The sequence below is a fragment of the Hipposideros armiger genome, unplaced genomic scaffold (assembly GCF_001890085.2).
Source record: "Hipposideros armiger isolate ML-2016 unplaced genomic scaffold, ASM189008v1 scaffold_87, whole genome shotgun sequence".
NCBI classification, from domain to species: Eukaryota; Metazoa; Chordata; class Mammalia; order Chiroptera; family Hipposideridae; genus Hipposideros; species Hipposideros armiger.
In genome coordinates this window covers 4,065,428-4,088,172 of record NW_017731437.1, presented here as the reverse complement: position 1 = coordinate 4,088,172, position 22,745 = coordinate 4,065,428, and the positions used below count along the sequence as shown (strand labels likewise).

At 52.7% G+C, this 22,745-nt stretch overlaps 1 protein-coding gene across 5 annotated transcripts in view; it reads left to right on the top strand.

The window, feature by feature from the left end:
• Window positions 1-19,498, top strand: part of TBC1D16 (TBC1 domain family member 16) — a 67,415-nt gene extending 47,917 nt beyond the window's left edge. Inside the window, exons 4-12 of one of the 5 annotated variants that reach the window (XM_019644373.1) lie at window positions 9,029-9,190; window positions 10,156-10,303; window positions 11,237-11,401; window positions 11,853-12,001; window positions 12,505-12,639; window positions 13,328-13,514; window positions 15,084-15,263; window positions 17,756-17,902; window positions 18,208-19,498. In XM_019644373.1, coding sequence (XP_019499918.1) covers window positions 9,029-9,190; window positions 10,156-10,303; window positions 11,237-11,401; window positions 11,853-12,001; window positions 12,505-12,639; window positions 13,328-13,514; window positions 15,084-15,263; window positions 17,756-17,902; window positions 18,208-18,456 — 1,522 coding nt within the window. In that variant the 3' untranslated portion in view covers window positions 18,457-19,498. The other 4 variants (XM_019644372.1, XM_019644375.1, XM_019644374.1 and 1 more) reach the window with 4 other exon arrangements.
• The last annotated feature ends 3,247 nt before the right edge of the window (window positions 19,499-22,745 follow it).

Sequence of the window (22,745 nt, the reverse complement as noted above, 5' to 3'; positions counted from 1 at the left end):
TCCCAAGCCAGTTCTTAACCATCGCGTCACTCAGCCGGCCCAAGAGATGTTTTTTAAAAAAATTCAGTTTTGTTTCCCTCCTTATCTCCCTTTTGGTTCTTTTAACTTGTTGCCATTGTCTCTGGAAGTCATACAGCATAGGTGCCAGGAGCCTGAGCTGTGGGTCAGTCACAGCTGGCTGTCCATCTCTGTCTGCCGTTCACCATCTGTGAAACTGGGGGACGACATCCCTGACCTCAGTCTCCTTTGCTATAAAGTGGGGTTAATAATATCTCCCTCACAGGGTTGGTTTAAGAAAGCTTTAAAGCAATGAACAGAGCTCTTGGCACATAGGAAGCCTCCGGGAACTGGTAACCAATATGACTATTGGTTATTTTTACCTCACCTTTTCCTTTTCGAAATTATCCTTATTGGTTTTGCAATATAAAAGCTAATACAGACTTGTTTAACAAGAAAAAGATATGCATGTAGAAGGTTAGCTTATTACTTCTGATGATCAAAATGATACGTTATTCCTTTTAGGAAAATTTATAAAATAAAAAATAAGATGCAAACAAACTATAATCATGCCATCTAAAGATCATTTCTATAATTTTGGCATAGTTTTCCACTTATACAATATATTTATGTAGACATAAAATACCTATAAATATGTATGTTATATATAAAAACATATTGTCCTATTTCATAAAATTTTGCGTCCTCCTTTCTTCATTCAACATAATAGTGTGAGCATTCCCTTTGGCCCATTAATACTTTTATAAAATGTTTTGTAATAGCCTCATGGCACTGTGTCATGAATGTGTCACAATACGCCAAATTATCCCCCTAGTGTTAGAAATTTAGTCGTAGTAGTGAGTTGAATATTGGTATTTGTTATAACTTCATTGAAGGTGTATCTGAGGTACAATAAACTACATACATTTCATGCGTACAGTTCGCTGGGTTTTGACATCTGTACGCTGCAGACTCCATCACCACAATCAGATAATGAGTGTATCCATCACCCCCAAAAGTGTCCTTGTGTCCCTTTGTAATCCATCCCTCCCTCCAGTCCCGACTCCCAAAATAACTTCCCTGCTTCCTGTCACTGTAGATGAGTGTGCATTTCCTAGAGTTTTCTGTAAACAGCCACAGAGTGAGCTCTTTTTCTGTCTGGCTTCTTTACTCAGCATCACGGTTTTGCAGAGTGACGTATGGGTTGTTCATCCCCTTTTATTGCTGTGTCCTATGGCATTGGGTGTATACACTACAGTTTATTTACCCATTCACCTGCCGATGAGCACTGGGTTGCATCCTGTTCTTAGCTCTTAACAAATACAGCTGCCACGACCATTTGTGTAGAAGTCTTGCATGGGACACGTGCTTTTATTTCTCTTGGTAAATATCTGAGAGTGGAATGGCCGGGTCCTATGGTTGGCGTGTGTTTAACTTTTAAGGAACTGCCACACTGTTTTCCAAAGTGGTTTTACCGTTTTGCATTTTCACCAGCCGTGTGGGAGAGTTCCAGTTCCTCCCTGCCCTCGTCAGCACTTGGTATGGTCCATATTTTCCATTTTAGCCATTCCAACAGGTGTGTGGGGGTAGCTCGCTGTGGTTTTAATTTGCATTTCCCTGATTACTAATGATGCGGAGTATCCTTTCGTGTAGCTTTTTGAGTCTGGCTTCTTTCACTTAACGTAAGACATGTGAGATTCATCCATGATGTTGTGTGTCTGTGGTTTGTTCCTTTGTATCGCTGGCTCTCTTCCAGTGCATGGGTGGGCCAGTTTGTTCATCCATTCACCACTTGAAAGATGCCTGTTGATTCTTGGTTTTGCAGCTATGCATACAACCGCCATAAACATTCACACACACAGGCTTGTGTGTGAACACTTTTCATTTCTCTTGGGTAGATACCTAGGAGTGAGATGTTTGATTTCATGAGACACTGCCAAACTGTTTCCCAAAGTAGTCCTTTCATTTTTGTCCCCACCAGCAATGAGATCCCAGTTGCTAGCATCCCGCCAGAACTCTGTACTGTCTGTCCATTTTCGTTTGTTTGTACTTGAGTCATTCTCATAGGTGCGTAGTATGTCACATTGTGGTTTCTATTTATGCTTTTCACATGAGAAATGATGTCATGTGCTGATTCGCCTCTTTATTTGGTGAAGTGTCTTTTCAGATCTTCTGCCAGTTTTTAAACTGTATTGTTTGTTTTCTTACTACTGAGTTTTGAGGGGTTTTTTTACATATTCTGGATGCAAATCCATTGTCAGATATGTGTTTTGCAAAAATTTCCCAGTCTGTGGCTTGCCTTTTTATTTTCTTCACAGTGTCTTTCAAAGAGTGGGAGTTTTTCGTTTTAATGAAATCAAGTTTATCAGTTTTTTTCTTTTATGGATTTTGCTTTGGGTGGCATCTCTAAGAACTCTTTGCCTAACAACACTATTGAGTTTTAAGAGTTCCTCAGACATGTTCTGGATACAAGTCTTTTATTGGATATAAGTGTTGTGGATATTTTCTCCAAGGCTATGTTTTTTATTTTTGTGTTTTCCTTAATGGTGTATTTTGAAGAAAAGTGTTTTTAATTTTCTACTTTATTAATTATTTCTTTTATGGTTTGTGCTTTTTGTGTTCTAAGAAACCTGGGCCTATCCAAAGGTCACAGAGTTTTTCTTTTATGGATTCTTCTAGAAGTTTTATAGTTTTAGCTATTATATCTAGGCCTGTGATCCATTTTGAGTTAATTTGTGTATGACATGAGGAAAGGGTTGATGTTAAATTTTTTTTATGTTCAGATATCCAGTTGCTATAACTCCATTTGTAAAAACCTATCCTTTCTCTATTGCATCTTTGTCAAAATCAAGTTGATCATATTTGTCTGTTTCTGGACTCTCTCGTCTGTTCATTGATTTAAAAGTCTACCTTTTCACCAATACTGAACTGCCTTAATTGCTGTAGGTTTATAAGTCTCGAAATCAGATAAGTCCTCTAACTTTCTTCTTCTCCTTCTTCTTTGTATAATTGCTTTGTTTATTCTAGGCCTTTTCCATTTCCCAATGAATTTTAGAGTCAGCTTGTCAATTTTTACACACAAAAAAATCCTGCTGGAATTTTGATTGGGATTGTATTTGAATGTATAGATACATTTGGTAAGATTACCATCTTAACACTGTCAACTGTTTCAATCCATGGACATGGTATATTTCTCCATTTATTTAGGTTTCCTTTTGTTTCAGCAAGGTTTTGTGTTTTTCAGGGTCAAGGTCTTCAATGTCATTTGTTAGACTTATTTCTAAGTATTTTATGTAGGGTTTTGTTTTGTTTTTGTTTTTTTCTACTATAAATGGGATTTTTGTTATTTATTACATTTTCCAATTATCTGTTGCTAGTCTTTAAGACTACGATTATTTTTCCCCCATTAACCTTTTATCCTGCAATCTTGATAAATTCACTTGTTGGTTCTAAATAGTTGCTTTGTAAATTCCACAGGGTTTTTCATATATACAATCATCTGCACAAAAGGAATAGTTTTTCTTCTTCTTTTCCCATCTTTATGCATTTTATTTCCTTTTCCTGCTTTATGCAGAAGCGAGGGCCCCCAATACAGCACTGAGTAGATGTGGTGAAAGCAGGCATTCTTACCTTATCCTGATTTAAAGGGGAAACTACACAACCCCTTACCGTGGACTGTGATGTTGGCTGCAGAAGGTTTGTAGGTGCCTTTTATCAATTCAAGGAGGTCCCCTCCTTTTCCTCATTCGCTGACAGTTTTTATCTTGAATGAGAGCGTTAGATTTTTGTCAGATGCATTTTCTACATCGATTCATGTATGTACTTTTCATGAGCATCTCTGGTTATTTTCTCAGGAACACTACCTAGAAATGAAAGGGTCAAGATGTATAAACATTTTTAAGCCTTTTGCATCCTGTTTCCAAATCGCCGTTCAGGGAAATTTGACCAGTTTAAGTCCCCTCGGCTGTGCAAGTGTGTGTTGCCCCCAACTCTTATCTATGCTAGATTAAAAAAATTTTTTTAATTACTGCCAATTTCATAGACTTCCCCCACCATGATATCTTGTTTCCATTTGCATTTATTTCATTTCACTGGACATGAAATTTTTATTGGTTATTTGTGTTTAGCCTCTAGTGATATATATTTTTTAAAGATTTTATTGGGGAATTGGGGGAGGGGAACAGTGTTGGGGAATCGGGGAAGGGGAACAGACAAGTTGCTGTCCTTTGGTTCTTCAGTCTAATTGTGGAGGACGTCACTTCACTGGCCCATGTTGGTATTATCATTGTGCTCTTCCCAGGTGAGGCAGATCAGTCACCAGCTTCTGGACGGCCGCTCACAAAAGCTCACGCCCGCTGCCAGCCAGCCTCATGGCAGCCCAGCTCCAGGTCGAGCTGTTGTTCACCATCTTAGCTGTAGATGGCGCAGCGTCACTGGCCCTCATGTGGGATCTGAACCGGGGTCCTGCTTCTCAGAGCTGGCCTCCCAGGCCAACTCCTAACCCATGCGCCACTTGGCCGGCCCTCTAGTGATATGCTTTTCTTATTCTTTTGCCATTTTCCTGTAGGGCATTCATTTTTTTCTTTTTGTTAAAGATATTTCTTTTTTTCATGTTAAAGATATTAGTATATATTCTTTGGCTTTTCTTTTTTTAGTAGATTTTATTTTTTAGAGCAGTTTTAGGTTCACAGCAAAATTGAGAAGAAGGCACAGATTTCCCATCTACGCCCTGCCCCCACCTGCACAGCCCCCCCACTATCAATACCTCCACCAGATGGTGCGCTTGTTACAGTTAATGCACCTACATTGATACATCAGTATCAGGGTCCACAGTTTTTATTCGTATGGATTGTGACAAATGTGTAATGTCATGTATCCGTCATTATAGTATCACACAGAGTAGTTTCACTGCCCTAAAAAGTCTCTGTACTCTTCACTTTCCTTCACCTCCATCCCCTGCCAACCACTGATCCTTTTACTGTCTCTATAGTTTTGCCTTTTCCAGAATGTCACATAGTTGAAATCATATAGTACGTACCCTTCTCAGGCTGACTTCTTCCACTTAGTAACGTGCAGCTCAGGTTCCTCCCTGTCTTTTCATGGCTTGATGGCTTGTTTCTTTTTAATGCTGAATAATGTTCTATTATTGTCAGGATGGACCACAGTTTGTTTATCCATCACCTACTGAAGGGGGTCTGGGTTGCTTCCTAGTTCTGGCAATTATGAGGGGCCACCAGATGATGACATTATTTCCAGCCCCGCTCCCCAATCTGCTCCACCACCTCTCTGCGCACACCCAGCACCACCCTCCAAAACCTGCATGCCCTTCCCAACGTACAGCGGGGCTGACCGAGGCTCCCACAAACCAGATCCAGGAGGGAGACTCTCCGACAGTCGCAGGCCGAGGACCCCTGCTCCACAGCTGTGGTCGGGAGGACTGGTCCCTGGGGCAAGGAGCCCCCAGAGAAAGGGCCCTCCACACACCTTCCTGCAGCAACTTGCCCCTGGGCAGACGTCTGCTTTAGCCCTTTTCCAACTCCTTAGGGGAAAATTATTTGCATTAATTAATTGATTGATGAATTAGTGCAAGGCAGTATGCTTGGTACCCACAGCTGGGGCTCCAGTGGCTGAAACTAGAGAAAAGTTGGTGGGAGCCTCCTTTATTTAGGGCCCATCATAGCTCAGGACTGCACGGCCATCTAGGTCATCTAGGATGACGTGTGTTTCCCCTTCAAGACCAGATGCCACGGATCTTGGTGGCTTATGCACCCCCAGCTCCTAGAATAGGCCTGGGACAGAACACAGAGGCATTTAATACTCACATCTGGGATGAACATGTAAAGTGTCTGGAAATCTTGAAGTCATAGTGAAAAAAAAAAAACTGTAAGGAAATAAAATCTCGGGGAAATTGAAATATGTCCAGTTTTAACTTTTTAATTTTTTTACACATGTGGAGCAGTTTTGTTTTAAGAATCTTCACATTGTGCTGCGTGTAATTTGGCTTGTCCATAAAATTATTATACGTGGCGCATTGAAGTTAAAGAATGGTATATTTAGGAAATAACTCCCAATATGCTGTCAGTTAGAAATGTTTTATAGATAAAAATAAGAGAGGCTAAACTTTAGAAATATAGCATTTCTTAGTTCTTGTCCTCTGCTGAGGATCACCAAAATGGAAAAACAGAAATGAAAGAGGCAGCATCACCACAGCAAACCATAGCAAGTGACTTCTTTCTCCACCTGGTACCTGGTTCCATGCCGGGCACAGTCGCAGATGGAAAATGGCCTCAAATTCTTTGCAACTCGTCCTTTCAAGAGTGGTGTCTGTTCTCTACCCCCTGACCCTGGGCAGGCCTTGTGAGTTGCTTTGGCTGTTAGGAGGTGGTGTAAATGACATTTTGTGAGTTCCAGGGCCCAGCCTCAAGTAGCTTGGGAATTTCTGCATCCTCCTTCCTGCTGCCTGCTGCTTCATGAAGAAGCGCGGGTACCGATGACAAGACCAGCTGACAGTCAGCTCCAGAGCCCCCAGACCTCATGGATAGAAGCCATCTCAGACCTTCCACCCAAGTCCAGCCCCCAGATGGCTATAGTAGCCTGAGTAAGCCCGGCAGAACAGCCTGACAGCCTCGCCTAACCAGGAGAACCCTGATTGAATAAAAGGCGGTTGTTTCAAGTTGCAACATTTGAACTCATTTGTTACACAGCAATAGATAACTGACACATACAGGAAGTCCCTGCTTTCAGAAAGAGCTTGAGGGGGAGGAAGAAACCTCCAAAATGATTGAGTTGTGGTTCTCAAGGTCAAAGAGACATTGGGGCCAGATTTTAACCTTTTTAAATATATAAACTTACACATCTGCTCTTGTTTTTCTTTATTCTGAGCCTTTTGAGTCAGCTGAACAATAAATTGATAGAACCCCAGTGATAAGCCCCAAGCATAGTGTCCTGAATTCATTCACCAATCAATTAATTAGTGCAAATAATTTTCCCCGACGGAGTTGGAAAAGGGCTAAAGCAGACGTCTGCCCAGGGGCAAGTTGCTGCAGGAAGGTGTGTGGAGGGCCCTCTCTCCGGGGCTCCTTTCCCTCAGGGACCAGTCCTCCCGACCACAGTCGTGGAGCAGGGGTCTTCGGCCCACCACTCTGTCAGAGTCTCCCTCCTGGATCTGGTTTCTGGAAGCCTTGGTCAGCCCTGCGGTGTGTTGGGAAGGGCATGCAGGTTTTGGAGGGTGGGGCTGGGTGTGAGCAGAGAGGCGGTGGTGAGGATTGGGGACAGGGGACTCTGGTGGCCTCTCTCGGGCTGGTTGGAGGCGAGCCTGGCGTGGGCGGGGGGCCATGCCGAGCACACGCTCTTCTGGTCACTGCAGCGCTGCTGACTGCTCAGTAAGCAGATTATGAGACACTGCACAGAGTGGCCTGGTGGGGGGCTGTCCTCAGACTCGTGACTTGCCTTTTTTTGCAAACAATGATTTCATAGTGCAGCCCAGTTAGAGTCCACCCGGGACGGAGGGCAAATCCATCAGCCTTTTTGGGTCCGAGTTTGCCGTGTGGCCACAGTGGTTCAGCTTATCTGCCTTCCTTCCCATCTGGCTTTCAGTTTATACCTGAGTCTGTTTCCTCGCAGAGCCCAAGAGCCCCATGGAAACGGGAAGACAGCTCAGCCCACTTTGTTAGACAGGTAGGGAAGACGGGCTCCGGGCTCACCCAGGAGCAGCAAAGGTCCTCAAAAGGCGTCTGAGGAAGTTCCGAGTTGCGAGGACTGTGCTTGAAACATCCAAAGTAGCTTCATTTAGAGACCTTGTGCCCACAGGAGGAAGAGGTGCCCAGGGAATCGCCTCTGACACTTACATTCTGGACAAAGCAGGATAAAGTGATTGCAGCCGCATCTGTCAGATGCTGGGGTTGCCGCCCAGGGCCGACACTTAGCTTTACTCTGATTGCCCTTCAGCAGGCAGTGGTTACATGTTACTGTTAAAGCTCAAGAGACAGCGTTTAACCGGTGGTGTGGCTGGGTCCGTGTAATAAAACATTTTGCAACAAGGGTTCTAAACGAGGGTTATAATTCCTAAAATTCAGGATTTTTTTTTTTAAGATTTTATTGGGGAATTAGGGGAGGGGAACAGCATTGGGCAATTGGGGAAGGGGACCAGACAAGTTGTTCTTCAATCTTCCTTGTGAACGATTTTTTTTTAAAAAAAAGCAGAATAAATGGGGTTGTATTATTAAACTTGGAACTTAGAAGCAGTCAAATATGTTGGTGAGGACACAGGTCACAAAGCTTGGGTCCAAATCCCAACTCCACCAGCTGCTGCTGGCTGTGTGACCTCAGGCAAGTAACTCAGCCTCTCTGGGCCTCAGCTCCTCTTCTGTACTAATGCTCCAGGGGGCACTAACGCTACTCGTGTCGTAGGATTATTGTGAGGGCTATACGTGATAAGAACACATGAGAAGTGGCTAACCCAGGGCCAGGACCATGCTGACTGATTAGTAAATATTCACTATTACTATTAATGGTATTAATAATCTAAATGTTTCCTGACTGAACTGATATTCTTTCAGGAGCCCAAACAGAAGCCCCGTGCTGTCTAAAATGGTCAGGAAACAGCCCTGAGGACCTGGGTGCCCAACACGGAGCACTCCACAACCCTTTATTCTGCACAAAGCCTTGTTATTATCCTCACTTTGCAAATAAGGAAACTGAGGCTCACAAACGCTTGGTGACTTGCCCAAGGTCACAGTGAAGCGAGGACTCGTCAGTATGACCTCATCTGTCATGAACCAGAATGGTATTTGATCGCGAAAATGCTTTCCCATCCACACGAAAATGCCACTGGGCGTGACATGTAGTGGATTCGTTCGTTCATTCATTCATTCATTCATTCATTCATTCATCCATGGGTGTCTGGAGAGCCTGCTACATGCAGGCATGTTCGGCCATGTCTGTGAATGGGTGACTAAACCTGGCGTGCGTGTTGAAATGGTTTTTCCCACACCTTCCCTGTCCTTGACCATCACGTGACCTGCTCCTCCAGGTCCCCCTCCAGCGCAGACGCCCACCTGCGGTTCCAGGACAGTGACAGCCTCCTGCAGACCCCGCGCTGGGACGAGCCACAGAGGGTGCGTGCCCTGGAGCAGATCTGCGGCGTGTTCCGCGTGGACCTGGGGCACATGCGCTCCCTGCGTCTTTTCTTCAGGTGAGAGCCGGCCCTTGGCAGCTTCCTGGAAGTTGGCCTGTGTGCGGGGTTCCCCGGTGGACAGCACTCGGGTCCACTAACGCCGGCTTCCCAACATCATTGATGTTGTCAGCTGTCCCGCAGGAAGGAGGGGTCCGGGTAGCTCCCCAGCACTCTCACCTGCCTTCAGGGTGGTGGTGGCCAGCTGTTGCTTGGGACTCTGGCTGAGGGCCGGGGGACAAGCCAAACCGGGCTGCAGAGAGTGGTAGCTGCAGGCTGCTCCCCGTCACCCACTGAGCGGCTGTTGGGATGGGACGGGCTTTCCGGAGGGAGGCCCCCTTTCTTTCATGATGGGCGAACCATTCTGCCCAATAGCCATATCAAATCCCTTCTCCTGGAAGGCGGGGTGGCCCAGCCTCAAGATAACACCAGCCAAAGGCCTGTGCTTAGAAGAAGCAGGCTGACACCAGAGGGGGTTTCCAGACCCAGATTCCTGCCTTTTATGGAAGGGCAGCCAAGGTCGGGCTGATGGCCCCTTAGATGGGCAGTGACCTCACTGGAGGATTTTCCCAGAGTTCCACTCACTCCTAGTGGAGGAGGTTCTCTGAGGGCCGCCTCCCCAGGGTTCAAATTCTGATCCCACTAACGGCATGCACGCCCCACTGTCCCTCAGAGGACGGCTATGAGGCCTGGCAGGCAGGGCTGGGGACAGAAGGCCGCTGTGGCAGGTTGCCCCAGGCGCGGGGACTGAGGACAGTCCTACTTCTCAGCCTCCCCAGGAAAAAGCTATTTGCCTTCCCCAGCCAACAGGGTGATGGCTTCTGTTGGGGTATAATTCTGTCCTGTCCCGCCAGCAGCCAAACTCCACAGGGACTTCCTGTTTCCTGCCTCTGAGGTCGATCATACTGGCCTCTGATTATACTTGGAAATAAAACCCCGTGTTTACATACCCCTCCCTTCTCTCACCCCCTCCAATGGCGGCCCAGCGATGAGGCCTGCACCAGCGGCCAGCTGGTCGTGGCCAGCCGGGAGAGCCAGTACAAGGTCTTCCATTTCCACCATGGCGGCCTGGACAAGCTGGCAGACGTGTTTCAGCAGTGGAAATACTGCACCGAGACGCACCTCAAAGACCAGGTAGCCCAGAGGACGGTGGGTGTTGCCCAGGCTGAGGGGAGGTCCCACTCCGGAGACACCTGGCCGCTGAGCCCCCCCCCCCCCCCCCCCGCTCCTCCCTCAGGGGTCCAGGACTCCCGGGTCCATCTCTGTCCTCCTAGGTCCAGGCCTCGTGGGGCGCGACCGTGGTCGCCGGGGGCTGGTAGGGCAGCAACTTTGGGCTTGAAACATGTGCCCAGGGCTTCTTATAAAGTCAGTGCTCTGCACTTGAAAAATCATGTTTTGACATGGCTTCCTGCCATATTTTGCTCAATCTACATACAAACGTAATGAGCTCTCTTTAATTATTGGTTTAAGATACTGTATGTGCTTATTAGAAATGGGGCCGACTTTAAAATTCTCTTCCTTCCCACCGAGCCTCCTGCTGGCTCCCCTTATTACAGTAGCATGGCTTTTCTCCCTCCTACATTGAGCAACCTTTGATTTTTGAATTAAATGTCAGCTGCAGTTTTGCCCTGGATTCGTGACTGCCCGTGGAGACAACCTGACAGGCGGGCTCCCCGCTCACAGAACAGCAATCCCTTTGTATGTGGCCAATCACATGTAATTTATCGCAGGCCCTCCTGGCAGAGGCAGAGGGAAGTAGGGCCGAACGAGGCATTAATTCCGTTTTGTGGCCGGGGTCGGAGGGGAGTGGGGGCGGCGAGGGGGCCGCCGGTCGGTGGATGGGAGTGGGACAGGGAGCCCCGCGGTGGGGGAACTGCCGTGAAGACGAAGGTATTTTTGTTTTAATTGTGCCTAATTACAGTTGCCATTTAGGGGTTTATGTGCAGGGGAGAGGCACCCCCTCCTTTCAGAAGAGAGAGGGAAGGCTTTCGTGTCCCTGAAGAGCCTCGCCGGCTTCCAAAGCCGTGCCCTGGACACACATCTTCCCGCCTTCCTCCCGTCCAGCAGGTTGCCGACGAAAAGACGTGCATGCAGTTCTCCATCCGACGGCCCAAACTGCCCTCCTCAGAGACACACCCAGAGGAGAGCATGTACCGGAGGCTGGACGTGTCCGCCTGGCTCGGGCACCTGAACGAGCTGGGCCAGGTGGAGGAGGAGTACAAACTACGCAAGGTAAGGCCTGGCGCCCCGCGGGGGCCGGGGCCGGGGTGGGGGCCCTGGGGGTGTCGGCCCCCTTGTGTGAGGAACTGTGTGAGCACGCCCAACCAAGCAATCAAAGCCGCTGCTTCGGGTTTGGGGGTCCCGCCTCAGTCTGTATAGAAGAGTTCGCGGTGGAACGCAGAACTTCCCAAACCGGGGATTAGGCCGTGACGTGAGAACGACACGTCCATCCGAGAGCCACCCCGGGGGGGTATTGACATTGAAATGAGCCCGGCTGTGTCCTGTATGGGAATGGGGGGCCGGCACTTTCCCCTCCCAAACATGTGCAAATTGCAGCCACTCAATCGAGGCGTCAGTTGTCAGAAGGGGCAGCCAAGCTACCAACACACGAATCTCCGGGGATCTGGGGGTGCTTTGAGCGGCCCTGTGTTGGCCCCTCCCCAACTCCTGCCTCTTCCTCCAGGCCATTTTCTTCGGCGGCATTGATGTGTCAATCCGGGGGGAGGTCTGGCCTTTCCTGCTGCGTTACTACAGCCACGAGTCCACGTCGGAGGAGAGGGAGGCACTGAGGGTGCAGAAGCGGAAGGAATACGCCGAGATCCAGCAGAAAAGGTAGCCACCCGGACCCAGAGGGAAGCACCGTTGGAAAAGGCAATTTGAGGTGCAATTCAGCATCGATAATATGTTCCGTGACCCATCGTCGCTTTCAAGAATGGGTCTCCACGGACCGTGAGTGATAGGGCTAGAGGAGTTCAGCCATTATCCCAGGCTCTCTTTAGCTCACATGTCAAGGTTTTAGAATTCTTTTTCTACAGACTTAAGTAGGCGCTGGGGTGGCGGCGGGGCCTCCAGTGGCCGCCCGGGAGCCCCGATGGTTGAGGTCCATCTGGGCCTGGCTGGCCCCTGGGCTACAGTCAGCTCTCCTCCCGCGAGGCCAAGTTCATGTCGGGGAACCCCTTGGATCCACCTACCCCCCAAGTCAGTGGGGAGCTGGAGGGTCTGCCAGAGGCAGCAACACCCCCAGTTCCCATCCAGGGTTAGGGGTCGGGAGGGGTGGAGCGCGTGCATGTGTGGGCGGCTCCCTGACCCCCGGCGGGCGCCTTGCTCGGTGCCAGGCTGTCCATGGGCCCCGAGGAGCACAGGGCGTTCTGGCGCGATGTGCAGTTCACCGTGGACAAGGATGTGGTTCGGACAGACAGGAGCAACCAGTTCTTCCGAGGCGAAGGCAACCCCAACGTGGAGAGCATGAGGTACCCACCATGCCCCTGGGGCCAGGAGCCCTCTGGGAAGTGGATTAGCAGCAGCAGCTCCTGGGGAGGATGTGGGTCTTCTGGGTTCACATAGTCACCCCAGAGGCAGAGGATCGTTAGCTATTTGAGCCAACTTCAATCAGCCCCCATGGCCGTCGTGCCCCAGGGAAGCCCCGTCCTCTGGGCATCCACTAAGCCTGTCCTTGCTCCGCTCACACGAATGGCAGCTGAGCCTCCCCTGGTGTCTCCCAATGGGTGGTCCTCCCGGTGGTGAAGCCACGCAGAGCCACAGAGCCAAGGCTGGCATCTTTGACATTCTGCTGCCGCCTGGCAAATAATTGTGCAAAATTAGCAGCCCATAAAAATGTGCCTGCCAGCCCACCCTTTGTCACAGGCAGTCGACCATTAAGAAAATCAGACCCACATTCCTCCTTCCCCCTGCACTTGAGGCCTGGGCCTGGTGAGTGGCTAATTGCAGGCCATTACCTTCCCCGATGCTGAAGAGGCCGTCCCCAGAGCTGCCCTCCTGCCTCTGAGATTGAGGCAGAGGGCAGGGCGTCCAGGCAGCTCCGGGTTTCCAGCCTGGGGTTCTGCTGGCCCAGACGACATGCCCCCAAGAGGGTAGCAGAGGTAGGCCATGTCGCGGGCACCCTCACTGGCCTCCCTGCTCTCTGCGCTCTGTCACCAGGAGAATCCTGCTGAACTACGCTGTGTACAACCCATCCATCGGCTACTCACAGGGCATGTCGGACCTGGTTGCACCCATCCTGGCCCAGGTCCTGGATGAATCAGACACCTTCTGGTGCTTTGTGGGTCTGATGCACAACACAATCTTTGTCAGCTCTCCTCGGGACGAAGACATGGAGAAGCAGCTGGTGAGGCTTGGGGACGTGTGCGGTGGAGAGCCGTGAGAGAGGTATTGGTGGCCACGTGTGACATGGCTGCTGTGGGTCATGAGGCAGCAGAAAAGCCAGTGGGGTATAGGGGCCTTATCCCTGGGCCTTTGGGGAGGGGCCAGCTCCCTGGTCCCAGAACACGGCCGCCACCCCCACCCCACCCTCTGGGCTGTGCAGGGCCCTCCCTGGTGGCCTCTCACCTCCTGCACATGGCATCCCAACCCCGGGCTCCCTGGCCGATGAGGAAGAGGACCCCACCACACCTGGCCCTGAGCTTTGGAAAACGGGTCCTCAGGTGCATCTGGGCTGCTCCCTGCAGGGGTTCCACACAGCCAAGGCTACTTAGTGGGGAGAGGTGGGGAGGGGCTGCTGAAGCCACCCTGGGGCTCACTGGGCAGCTGTCACCCCCCCCAGGACAGCAGGCCTTTTCTGCAGTGCCCAGCCAGCACCCCTCCCTCGATGGCCTCCCCGAACCTACACAGACCAGGCAGCACTGAATGTTGGGGGTTGGTAACCGTTAGGGGGCCATTGAATTCTGTGGGTGGGAGAGCAGAACACAGCAGAGGATTTGAGGAAAGGGAGCCAGGAGGTGTGGATTGGAAGGTGGGGGACCCCTGGGGGGTTGGGGGCGCCTGTGAGGGAGGGGGTTGGCCACATGTGTTGACTTGACCCTGCTGTGGGCCGCAGGGTGGAGAAACTGGCGGGTGGGGACAGATCCTCAGAAACAGTTCCTATGAGGGGCCCATGAGACCCATTCTTGCCTCAAGCAGGAACAAAGGGCCACTTGTGTGGGAAGGGGCCTGTGAGTCACCGAGCCCCCACCCCAAGATCCCCGGGCTGTGATCTTGAGAGCGTGTGATCCCAGCCAAGCCCACTCTCCACATCCGTGTGACGTCAGGTTTCCACGGTACCTGGGGAGGCAATTACGGGGTCTGACGCCACTTGTCCCTGACGTGCTCCAGCCCCACACAGCCCCGTGACTCATTAGCTGCTGCAGATTGATTTTCCAATGGCGCTGGTGAAGTCAGCAGCCAGAAATAGCCTCAAGCTTGTCCCACGTCACTGGGTGGTGACCTTAAGTGCAGCAATTGAGTGTCCTAGGGTTCAGAACTGCCCGCTCTCTGTCCTGGAGCAGCTCCAGGAAATGGTGGGTCTCCATGATCTGAGTGGAGGAGGATGGTTGAACCCAGAGTTCCCAGGAAGCAGGGGATGTCAGAAACAGCCTCCACACTGCCACCGAGGCCCAGGGAGACTTCCCAGCACAGAGCCACTGTTAGCCTACCCGTCCACAGCAGGGTCCTATGCTCCACCTGCCCTGGGCCACACCACGGCCTCCAGAGCAATCTGAAATGTGGGATAAACTGGCAAAGAGGTGTGAGTCAGGGGCAGAGTAAAGTACACAGGTGCCGACACATGGGTACAGAGGGTCCTTGCGCATGGCACGCCTGCTTTGCATGCGTGGGCCAGCCCCAGGGGGAGCGGGCGTCCTGGGTCAGGCAGGCAGAGCGGCCTAGCGCTGGGGGGCTGACCCTCCCTGCCTCATCCCAGCTGTACCTGCGTGAGCTGCTGCGGCTGACACACCTGCGCTTCTACCAGCACCTGGTGTCACTGGGCGAGGACGGCCTGCAGATGCTCTTCTGCCACCGCTGGCTGCTCCTGTGCTTCAAGCGCGAGTTCCCTGAGGCTGAGGCCCTGCGCATCTGGGAGGCCTGCTGGGCCCATTACCAGGTGAGCTGCGGTGGGGCGCCGAGGGGAGGACCATGTCCTGGAGCGAGTCACCATCCTGCGTGCTGCCTTTGAGGACAGCAGGGTGCCAAGATAACCATGCTCTCTCCCTAGGGTCCCCCTCCTCCAAAACCCCTGAGCCCCCACAGGCCCCACGTCAGCCCCTCACGCTGCGACTGCCTGCAGTCCCACATGGCTGGCGTCAGACTTCCCGAGGAAGTGAAATCGATGCAGATTGCCCACTGACTGTGCTCATCACCACGTTCTGGGCTGAGCTTGCTCTTGTCACAGCCAATCAGCGTGAAAGACATTTCCGAGGCCAAACAGGCCCACTGTAGCCCTGCACGCTGGCGCCCACCCGCCTTCTCCCCTTGGGACAGCTCAGGGAAGGGGCCGAGAGCCCAGGACCAGCCCGCGTTCCCTCTCAGTGATGTCGACTTCTAGTTGCCATCCACCATTATCAGCGTCTCATGAGTGTTCAGTCACTGGCTCTGTCACATGGCTTTAACGCCCAAGTTAGTGACAAGCTGGCGACATTAAAGGACAGACAAGTCTCTTTGAATCCATCAGCCTTTAAAAAAAAATAGGGTTGATGCATCCGTGAGGTGGCCAGGACCCTTTTTGCAGGACCTGTTCTCACCATGGCTGCTTGGAGGATGCAAACCTTGCAGGTAGTCAGGCATAGGCATTTCCCCTCCTTTCTAATGTCACAGCAGGGTGACATCTGATAAGAGAGTCTGAAGAAAAGTAGTGCTGGTGCTACCTCGGTCCTCAGCGCCTCCCACGCTCGCTCGCTCGCCTGGCCCAGGTCTGGCTTGGTCGCCCACCTGGATTAGCCAGCTCAGCAACATGTACGTTCAGGGTGAACTGTCTGCACTAATCAGAACAAGTACTGGCACAGACGGTCCAAAACGCTGGATCACATTGTTTTTCCATCGTGTCTGCTCTGCAAGGCCCCACTGCATGTTTTTCCAGCAGCAAAAGCGCCACCCTCATTATTACATCATGTTTAGGCTAATGTTATACGTGAACCCTGAGCATCACCCAACAGACGCAGCCGTTTCTCATGGTGATTTCATCACTGTGCCCTGGTAAGAATTCCAGGGTGGAGACCAGTTGGAACAACTCTCTTGGCCGCCATTTTTCTCCAAGTCCACAAATCAAGTTCACATAATTTTCAGACTTCGGACTACATTTGGCCCTTCCCCTTGATCAAATTATTAGCAGGGGAGTTTTGGGGTTGGGGGGTGGTAGGATAATGGTGGCGGGAGGGTGCGCCAATTCCACAGCAGTGAGCTCTGCTGAAGGGGTCGCTACCACATGGTGCCTTTGACTTTGAAAGTGACCCCTGAATGAGAAAGGCTCTAGACTACCCACTTGCTTCCAGTTTGCCCACAGCAGCTGGGCTGTCCCAGGCTGTGTCCCCAGAACTGAAATTAGTCCTGTACGTCTGTCCAGCCCTATTTAGGCCACGTGCCCTCTTTCCCTCGCCATGCTCCTCTGAATACACCCACCTTCCTGGAACCCTTCTGCTGTCTTCCCACCCCAGCCAGAGTTCAAGTAGCTGCAGAACCCAAACAAGACCATTCCGGATTAGCTCGGAGGAAGGGCTGCAGTGTGGGGGCCCACAGCCTGGGGGGCATTCTCTCCAGGGCATGTGGGGCGTTGCTGCCATAACCTCTGCCCGCGTTGTGGGCCCCACCCTGCCCTGTTTAGAAGCGCGGCTCCGTCTGGCTGGGTGGTCGACACTGGGAGACTAGACCCGGGCTTCCTGGTGCTCCTTGTCCTTCCTGTGCTCCTGGAAGCGCATGTGAACCAAAGGCCACGTGCCCTCAGAGCATCCGGACAGGACGGAGCAGGATGCACCAAGGTCAAGACCAAGCGCCGGCTTCCTGCTGCGGGCCAGGCGTTGCCACTCCATGCCGACCGTCGGGGGGCTGCCATGCTCACTCTTAGCATCTCCTTCCGACTTTCTTGGCGACAAACCTGAGTCCTCTCTGGGGCAGGAGTTGGGACGTTTAGCCTGAAGGCAGGAGGGCGCTGACCAGTGGGTGGCTGCCAGAGGGTTCTTTCTCGCTGGTGTGTTCACGAGCCACTGGGGTATGTTCTGACCCAGCCTTTGGCACTCACTGTCCCTCAAGACTGTTGCCAGTAAGCCTTCAGAGTGAGCACGGGCCAGCCTTCAGAGGAAGTGTGTCCTTTGCCCCCATGTCAGCGAGCACCCAAAGGCTCCCCAAAAGAGCAACCGCAGCCCAAGGGAGGCCAGCGCCAGCATCTCTTCGAGTGTCATGGCAGCTTGTGGTACTGGCTGTCACAGGAACTGACAATTGGCTCATTTGCGGGTAGGAAACAGGAGAAAGGTTGCGTGGCTTGCCCAGGGCCACGTAATGCACCCGGACAGCCTCACTGCACCTCTGCACTCAGCCTCCACCTGGAGGCAGGGCCCGGGGCCGGGTGAGAGGCCTTGTCTGAACCCCACTCTCCACACCCCCCAGACGGATTACTTCCACCTTTTCATCTGCGTGGCCATTGTGGCCATCTACGGGGATGATGTCATTGAGCAGCAGCTGGCCACCGACCAGATGCTCCTGCACTTCGGGAACCTGGCCATGCACATGAACGGGGAGCTGGTTCTCAGGAAGGTGAGTGCCCGCCCCCCACACTTACAGAGCCCCGCCCCCCACTCAGGCCCCGCCCCCACGTGCTGCGCTGAGGGAGTTCCAACCAAGGTCCAGTGGTAGGTGCCTGTGGCCATGGCTGGGGCTTGGCTGCCCCGTCCCTCAGGGCCCACCACTGTCCCGTGGGTCCTGTCACTGCAGCTGGACCAGGGGTCCCGCCGTGCTGGAGTTTAATGGGACACTGCAGCCTGGCACATGGTCAGCCCACAGGTGCTCTTTGCCCACCCGCTGTTCCCCTGCCCCTCCTCACTGCCTGTCTCTCTCTGCAGGCAAGGAGTTTGCTGTATCAGTTCCGCCTCTTGCCCCGGATCCCCTGCAGCCTTCATGACCTGTGCAAGCTGTGTGGGACAGGCATGTGGGACAGTGGTTACATCCCCGCCGTGGAGTGCACGGGCCACCACCCGGGGTCGGAGAGCTGTCCCTACGGGGGCACGGTGGAGACGCCTTCGCCCAAGCCCCCCAGAGAAGGCAGGAAGGGCCCAAAGACGCCTCGGGAAGGCTTTGGTTTCCGCAGATAGGTTGGGCTCCCTGTACTGGACAAGGGTTGAGGGGACCTTACTAGAGGTCCCAGGCATGTGGGAGGGGGTGGGGATGGCATGGAGGGGACGGGGGATGGTAGAATCATAAGGAAAATGCCTTTGGGCAAAATGAAGGGAACCTTTCCATATTAACGATGAAAGCAGAATCCGGAAGTGAGAGAAGTAAGTCCTGACAGCTGCCCAGAGAACAGTCAGCTCCCAAAACAATGGGAGGAGGACACGTAGCCCCTCCAGCTGGAGACGCAGGTTGGCTGGCTTCTTGTGTTGCCTTCCTCTGATGCAGGTCCATAGGACCCAGGAATTCCTCCAGCTTCCTCAGCAATCTCAGGGTATTGGCAGGCAGTGGGGAAGGCAGAGTCAGGAAACGGAGGTCTAGCTCACCCGCCAGTGCCAGGGGAAACAGAAGAGAGAGGGTTCCATCCAGCTCCAGAGACGTCATTGCAAGCTGGACACTCCTCTTCACCAGCCCTTGTTCTCGGAGCAAACCAAACAGACTTCCCACAGCTTTTCCACCCACAGCTGCAATGCTGATGTGAAGATGTCTGCCAACAAAAGGAAAAGATGCCCCACTGATTTCGGGATAGTGAGGTGTAAGAGTGGTGGGGGTTTGAGAAGCTGGGGACTGTCACGCTGCCCATTTAAAGATTTTATACTCCTGGTATGTGAAGGAGACTGCCTGCCTATGAGCCTGAGCAGTGAGCCGCAGCCCTCTTCCTTAGCCGGGGAGTTTCTACCTGAGGTTCTTTGTATTGTTTAAGGTCAACCCCACCAAATACAGCAACCAGCTGGGGGCTGGATGGGCTGAGGGGTGTGTGTGTGTGTGTGTGTGTGTGTGTGTGTGTGTGTGTGTGTGTGTGTGTGTGTGTGTGTGCGCGCGCGCACACGTGCACACGCATGTGGTCGCAAATCTCTTTGAAGAGAATCTGCCGTGTCCGAGGGAAGCTATAGTATTAACTGACCAACCAAGACAAAGCACCTGAAACTAGCCAAAAAGACTCCCACTTCCCCGCAGGGCCTTCAGCCTCCTGTGACCTGGGTGTTCTCTAAGTCAGCATTGGATACAAAGGCGACCACAGTAAAGTAGCCGGCTCTCAGGGCACCTCTGTTCTGGGTGGGAACCAGGTCTTCCCAGCACCCTCTCCCACCTCCAAAAGATCTTATACCAGTTGCATCTGGGATTTACAGATGGGCAGACCGGGCGTGGGGAGCTCCCAGCCAGCCATTTGCACAGAACCCCACTGCCTGGGCTGGTGGAAGTATGGCGACTTGAATCCCCTGGCGTGTCCTGGGGAGAAAGATCTTTGAAGTGCTGAGAGTCATGGAGACACAGCCCCAACTGAGAGCTTCTTCCCACCCAGCCTTTCTCACTGGATGGAGCCTGAAGGCTCCAGGATGGCGCCATCCACCTTAAACATCTAAAAAGATGTTTATCAACAGGAAGGAGGAAGTCAGCAGCCGGCTCCTCCCTTCTCAGCTTCTCTGCTTCACCAGCCCACGTCTTCCACCCGGCAAGGCGACTGAGACTGGCACTTTCAAGTTCCCGGTCCCTCTGCCCAAGAGCTTTTTGGGGAGACCATCCTGGAGCCCCATCAGTGCCCAGATCTTGAGGTACTGACCATTGCAGTCTAGTAGCAGGGGTCCCGGCTGGGTAGGGATGGACCTCTCATCTACTTTGCTTCTGGGAAAAGAGCACTGCGTTGGTTTCTGTGTTGGCTCCTGCTCTGTTGTGGAACTGGCTCAAGTTGACCAGATACTACGCGGACCCTCTAGAAACCACACCCCCATGAACAGGGGTACCAGTCAGTCACCCATTGCCACAGTAATGCTTCATTACAGCCCTAAAACTTGGTGGCCTCGAACGGCATGCACTTGTCTTGTACACGAGCCTAAAAGTCAGTGGTTTAGGCCGGGCAGTTCTTCCAGTCTGGGTTGGACTTGCTCCTATGTCTGGGGTCAACTGGCTGCTACGTCCCAGCAGGCTGCTCACCTGTGTAGAGAAGTCAGACTGGACGCTGCCCCGTGTCTCCTGCATCCCTCCTGCAGGGCTAGCCAAGGCAAAGGTGCAGAAGCGGAAACGTGCAGACGCGTTTCCAGGGGGACGGCATGGCTGGGAGTTCAGGGAGGGGTGAAGATCTGGGCGGTGGGTACAGTCTCACCACCAGGATGTCCTGGTCCAAGTACAAGTGTTTTGGAACACGCCTTGTCCAGCGGCACAATGTCCCCTGGGGAGGCAGGGGACGCCTAAAGAAAGAAATGCTCCTCCCGTCACACTCCAGCAGGAGAGTGCTGTGCATTGTTCTGAGGCGCCTTGTGCCTTTGGGCTGCTGGGGGGGCGGGTGTCCAGGGAGCCCCTTATGTGGAGGGTCCTGGTGCAGAGCATTTATTCTGAATCTCCTGGCTCTCACAGCACCCCATGTCCCTGTACCAAGTGCCACCCCTGCGCCCAGTGCTCCCCCCTCCCACCCTGTGGGCTGGCCGGGGCCCCGGTGATAGCCAGGCCTCCGGCAGCAGCCAGGAGGAGCTCCACAGCCCAGGACCTGGTTGTGTGGGCTCCCTGGACAGCTGCTCTCAGCTCCAGCTCAGAAGGATGGAGAGGGCCCCTCCCTTAATCTGGATGCAATTAGAGGAAACCAGCCAAAAACCCTGAGGCAGCTGTTGCCCCAGGATTATTCCCAGTCAGCAAAAGACATTAGGGTGATAATTCAGTCATTAGACTTCTAGCCTTCCCACCGCCAGAACGTGCAAATACGGGGTAATCAGCCCGCCCGGCCGTCCTCCGCAATGCTGCTTATTTAACCCATTTTTTAAAATGACACTTAATGTTATTGGCCAGCGTGCGTGTGCGCGCATACTTAAAAGTTTCCCCACTGCTCATGTCTGCACCGACATTACACGATATTGTTGGACCTCTGGGAAGAGGGGGCGCCTTTGACGTGCACGTGCTGGCTCGGAAGGGGTGGCAGGTCAGGGCCTCGCCGGCCAGGGAGGACTTGCTCCCAGGGAAGGGGAGACGACAGGAGGAAGCTGGGAGGGTGGTTGTGTTGGGGTCGGCGATCTGGGCTGGAACAGGGAGGCTGATGTCCTCACCAGGTGCAGAGGGGGACAGTGTGCTATTCCAGAACGTTCCAAGTCGAGTCCCAGCCAGGACGATTTGGAACTCACAAGTCATGGGAATCTGACTCCCTGCGCCAGTTGGAGGCGGGGGTTTTGGAGGGGCCCAGCCCGCCTCGCAGGAGGAAGGTCAGCGGTCCAGAAGAGGCCGTCCCACTGGCAGCCTTGATCTGGATGCCGACAGTAGGCAGCTGTGTTGTCCCAACCAGCCAAGTTTCAGACAGGATGGAGGGTTTTGAATCCAGGACCAAGTGTCCTTTGAGTTTTCCAGAAGAGCCCTACCTGTTTGGGGGCAGGCAGCTGGACAAGATAGAGATGCTGATTTTGAAATGTGGGCTTCCCCTGGGCTAAGTGGCTGTGGCTGGCAGAGGTCACCCAGCTCCAACCTTTGACAGGTGGACATAGGACATGGGGCAGACTGTGTACCATGGCTGGAGGCAGAGGCCCGGGGCCTCTGTGGTTCTCCCCTCGGTTTCTGTGCGTTCCCTCTGGGCTCTCCTGTCGGTTCTTATTGGGTAGAAATTGGAGGAAGGTGGCCCCCAGGGTGGTAGGAGGCTGCTCGTGGCTGTGTCTTGCAGGGATCCCTGGCTGGAGGGTGTCAGGGATGCCTGGGTTCACCAGGCAAAGGAAAGGAAGCCTCTTCCGGTTTGTCTGTCTAGCAGAGGCCCCTGCAGACCACCCTGACCCAGGAAAGAGAAGCTCCCTCAAGAAAACCCACACGTGTGCAGATGTGCGTCCTGGTCCAAAGGTGGGCCCAGACTGGCCGTTGAGGTCCGCCACAGCCCAGGGAAGGGAGGGTGCCCACAAGTCTGGCCTGAGGCTGGGCACTTCCCCAATTAGCCCTGCGTTTCTTATCCAGGCAGCAAGGCTGTCCCTTGCTGGAGTAAAAGCATTCTGTCCCTGGCTCATCAGGGACTGTCCCAAACCAAACAGCGCTTGTCCCCCAAAGTTGTGAAGCTGGAGAACAGGGCTCCCCTGATGGGAGTAAGCAATGCTGCATTTCCGGAAGACACTTACCTAGGGATCAGGACCTGGTTCTTGTCCTGCCTTTGACCCTTCCGGCGTACCTGGTTTTCTGCCTCCCTGAGCCTCAGTTTTCTCACCTGCAAATGAGAATGGTGACTCCCACACAGCCCACCCCGCAGGGCAGGACGGCG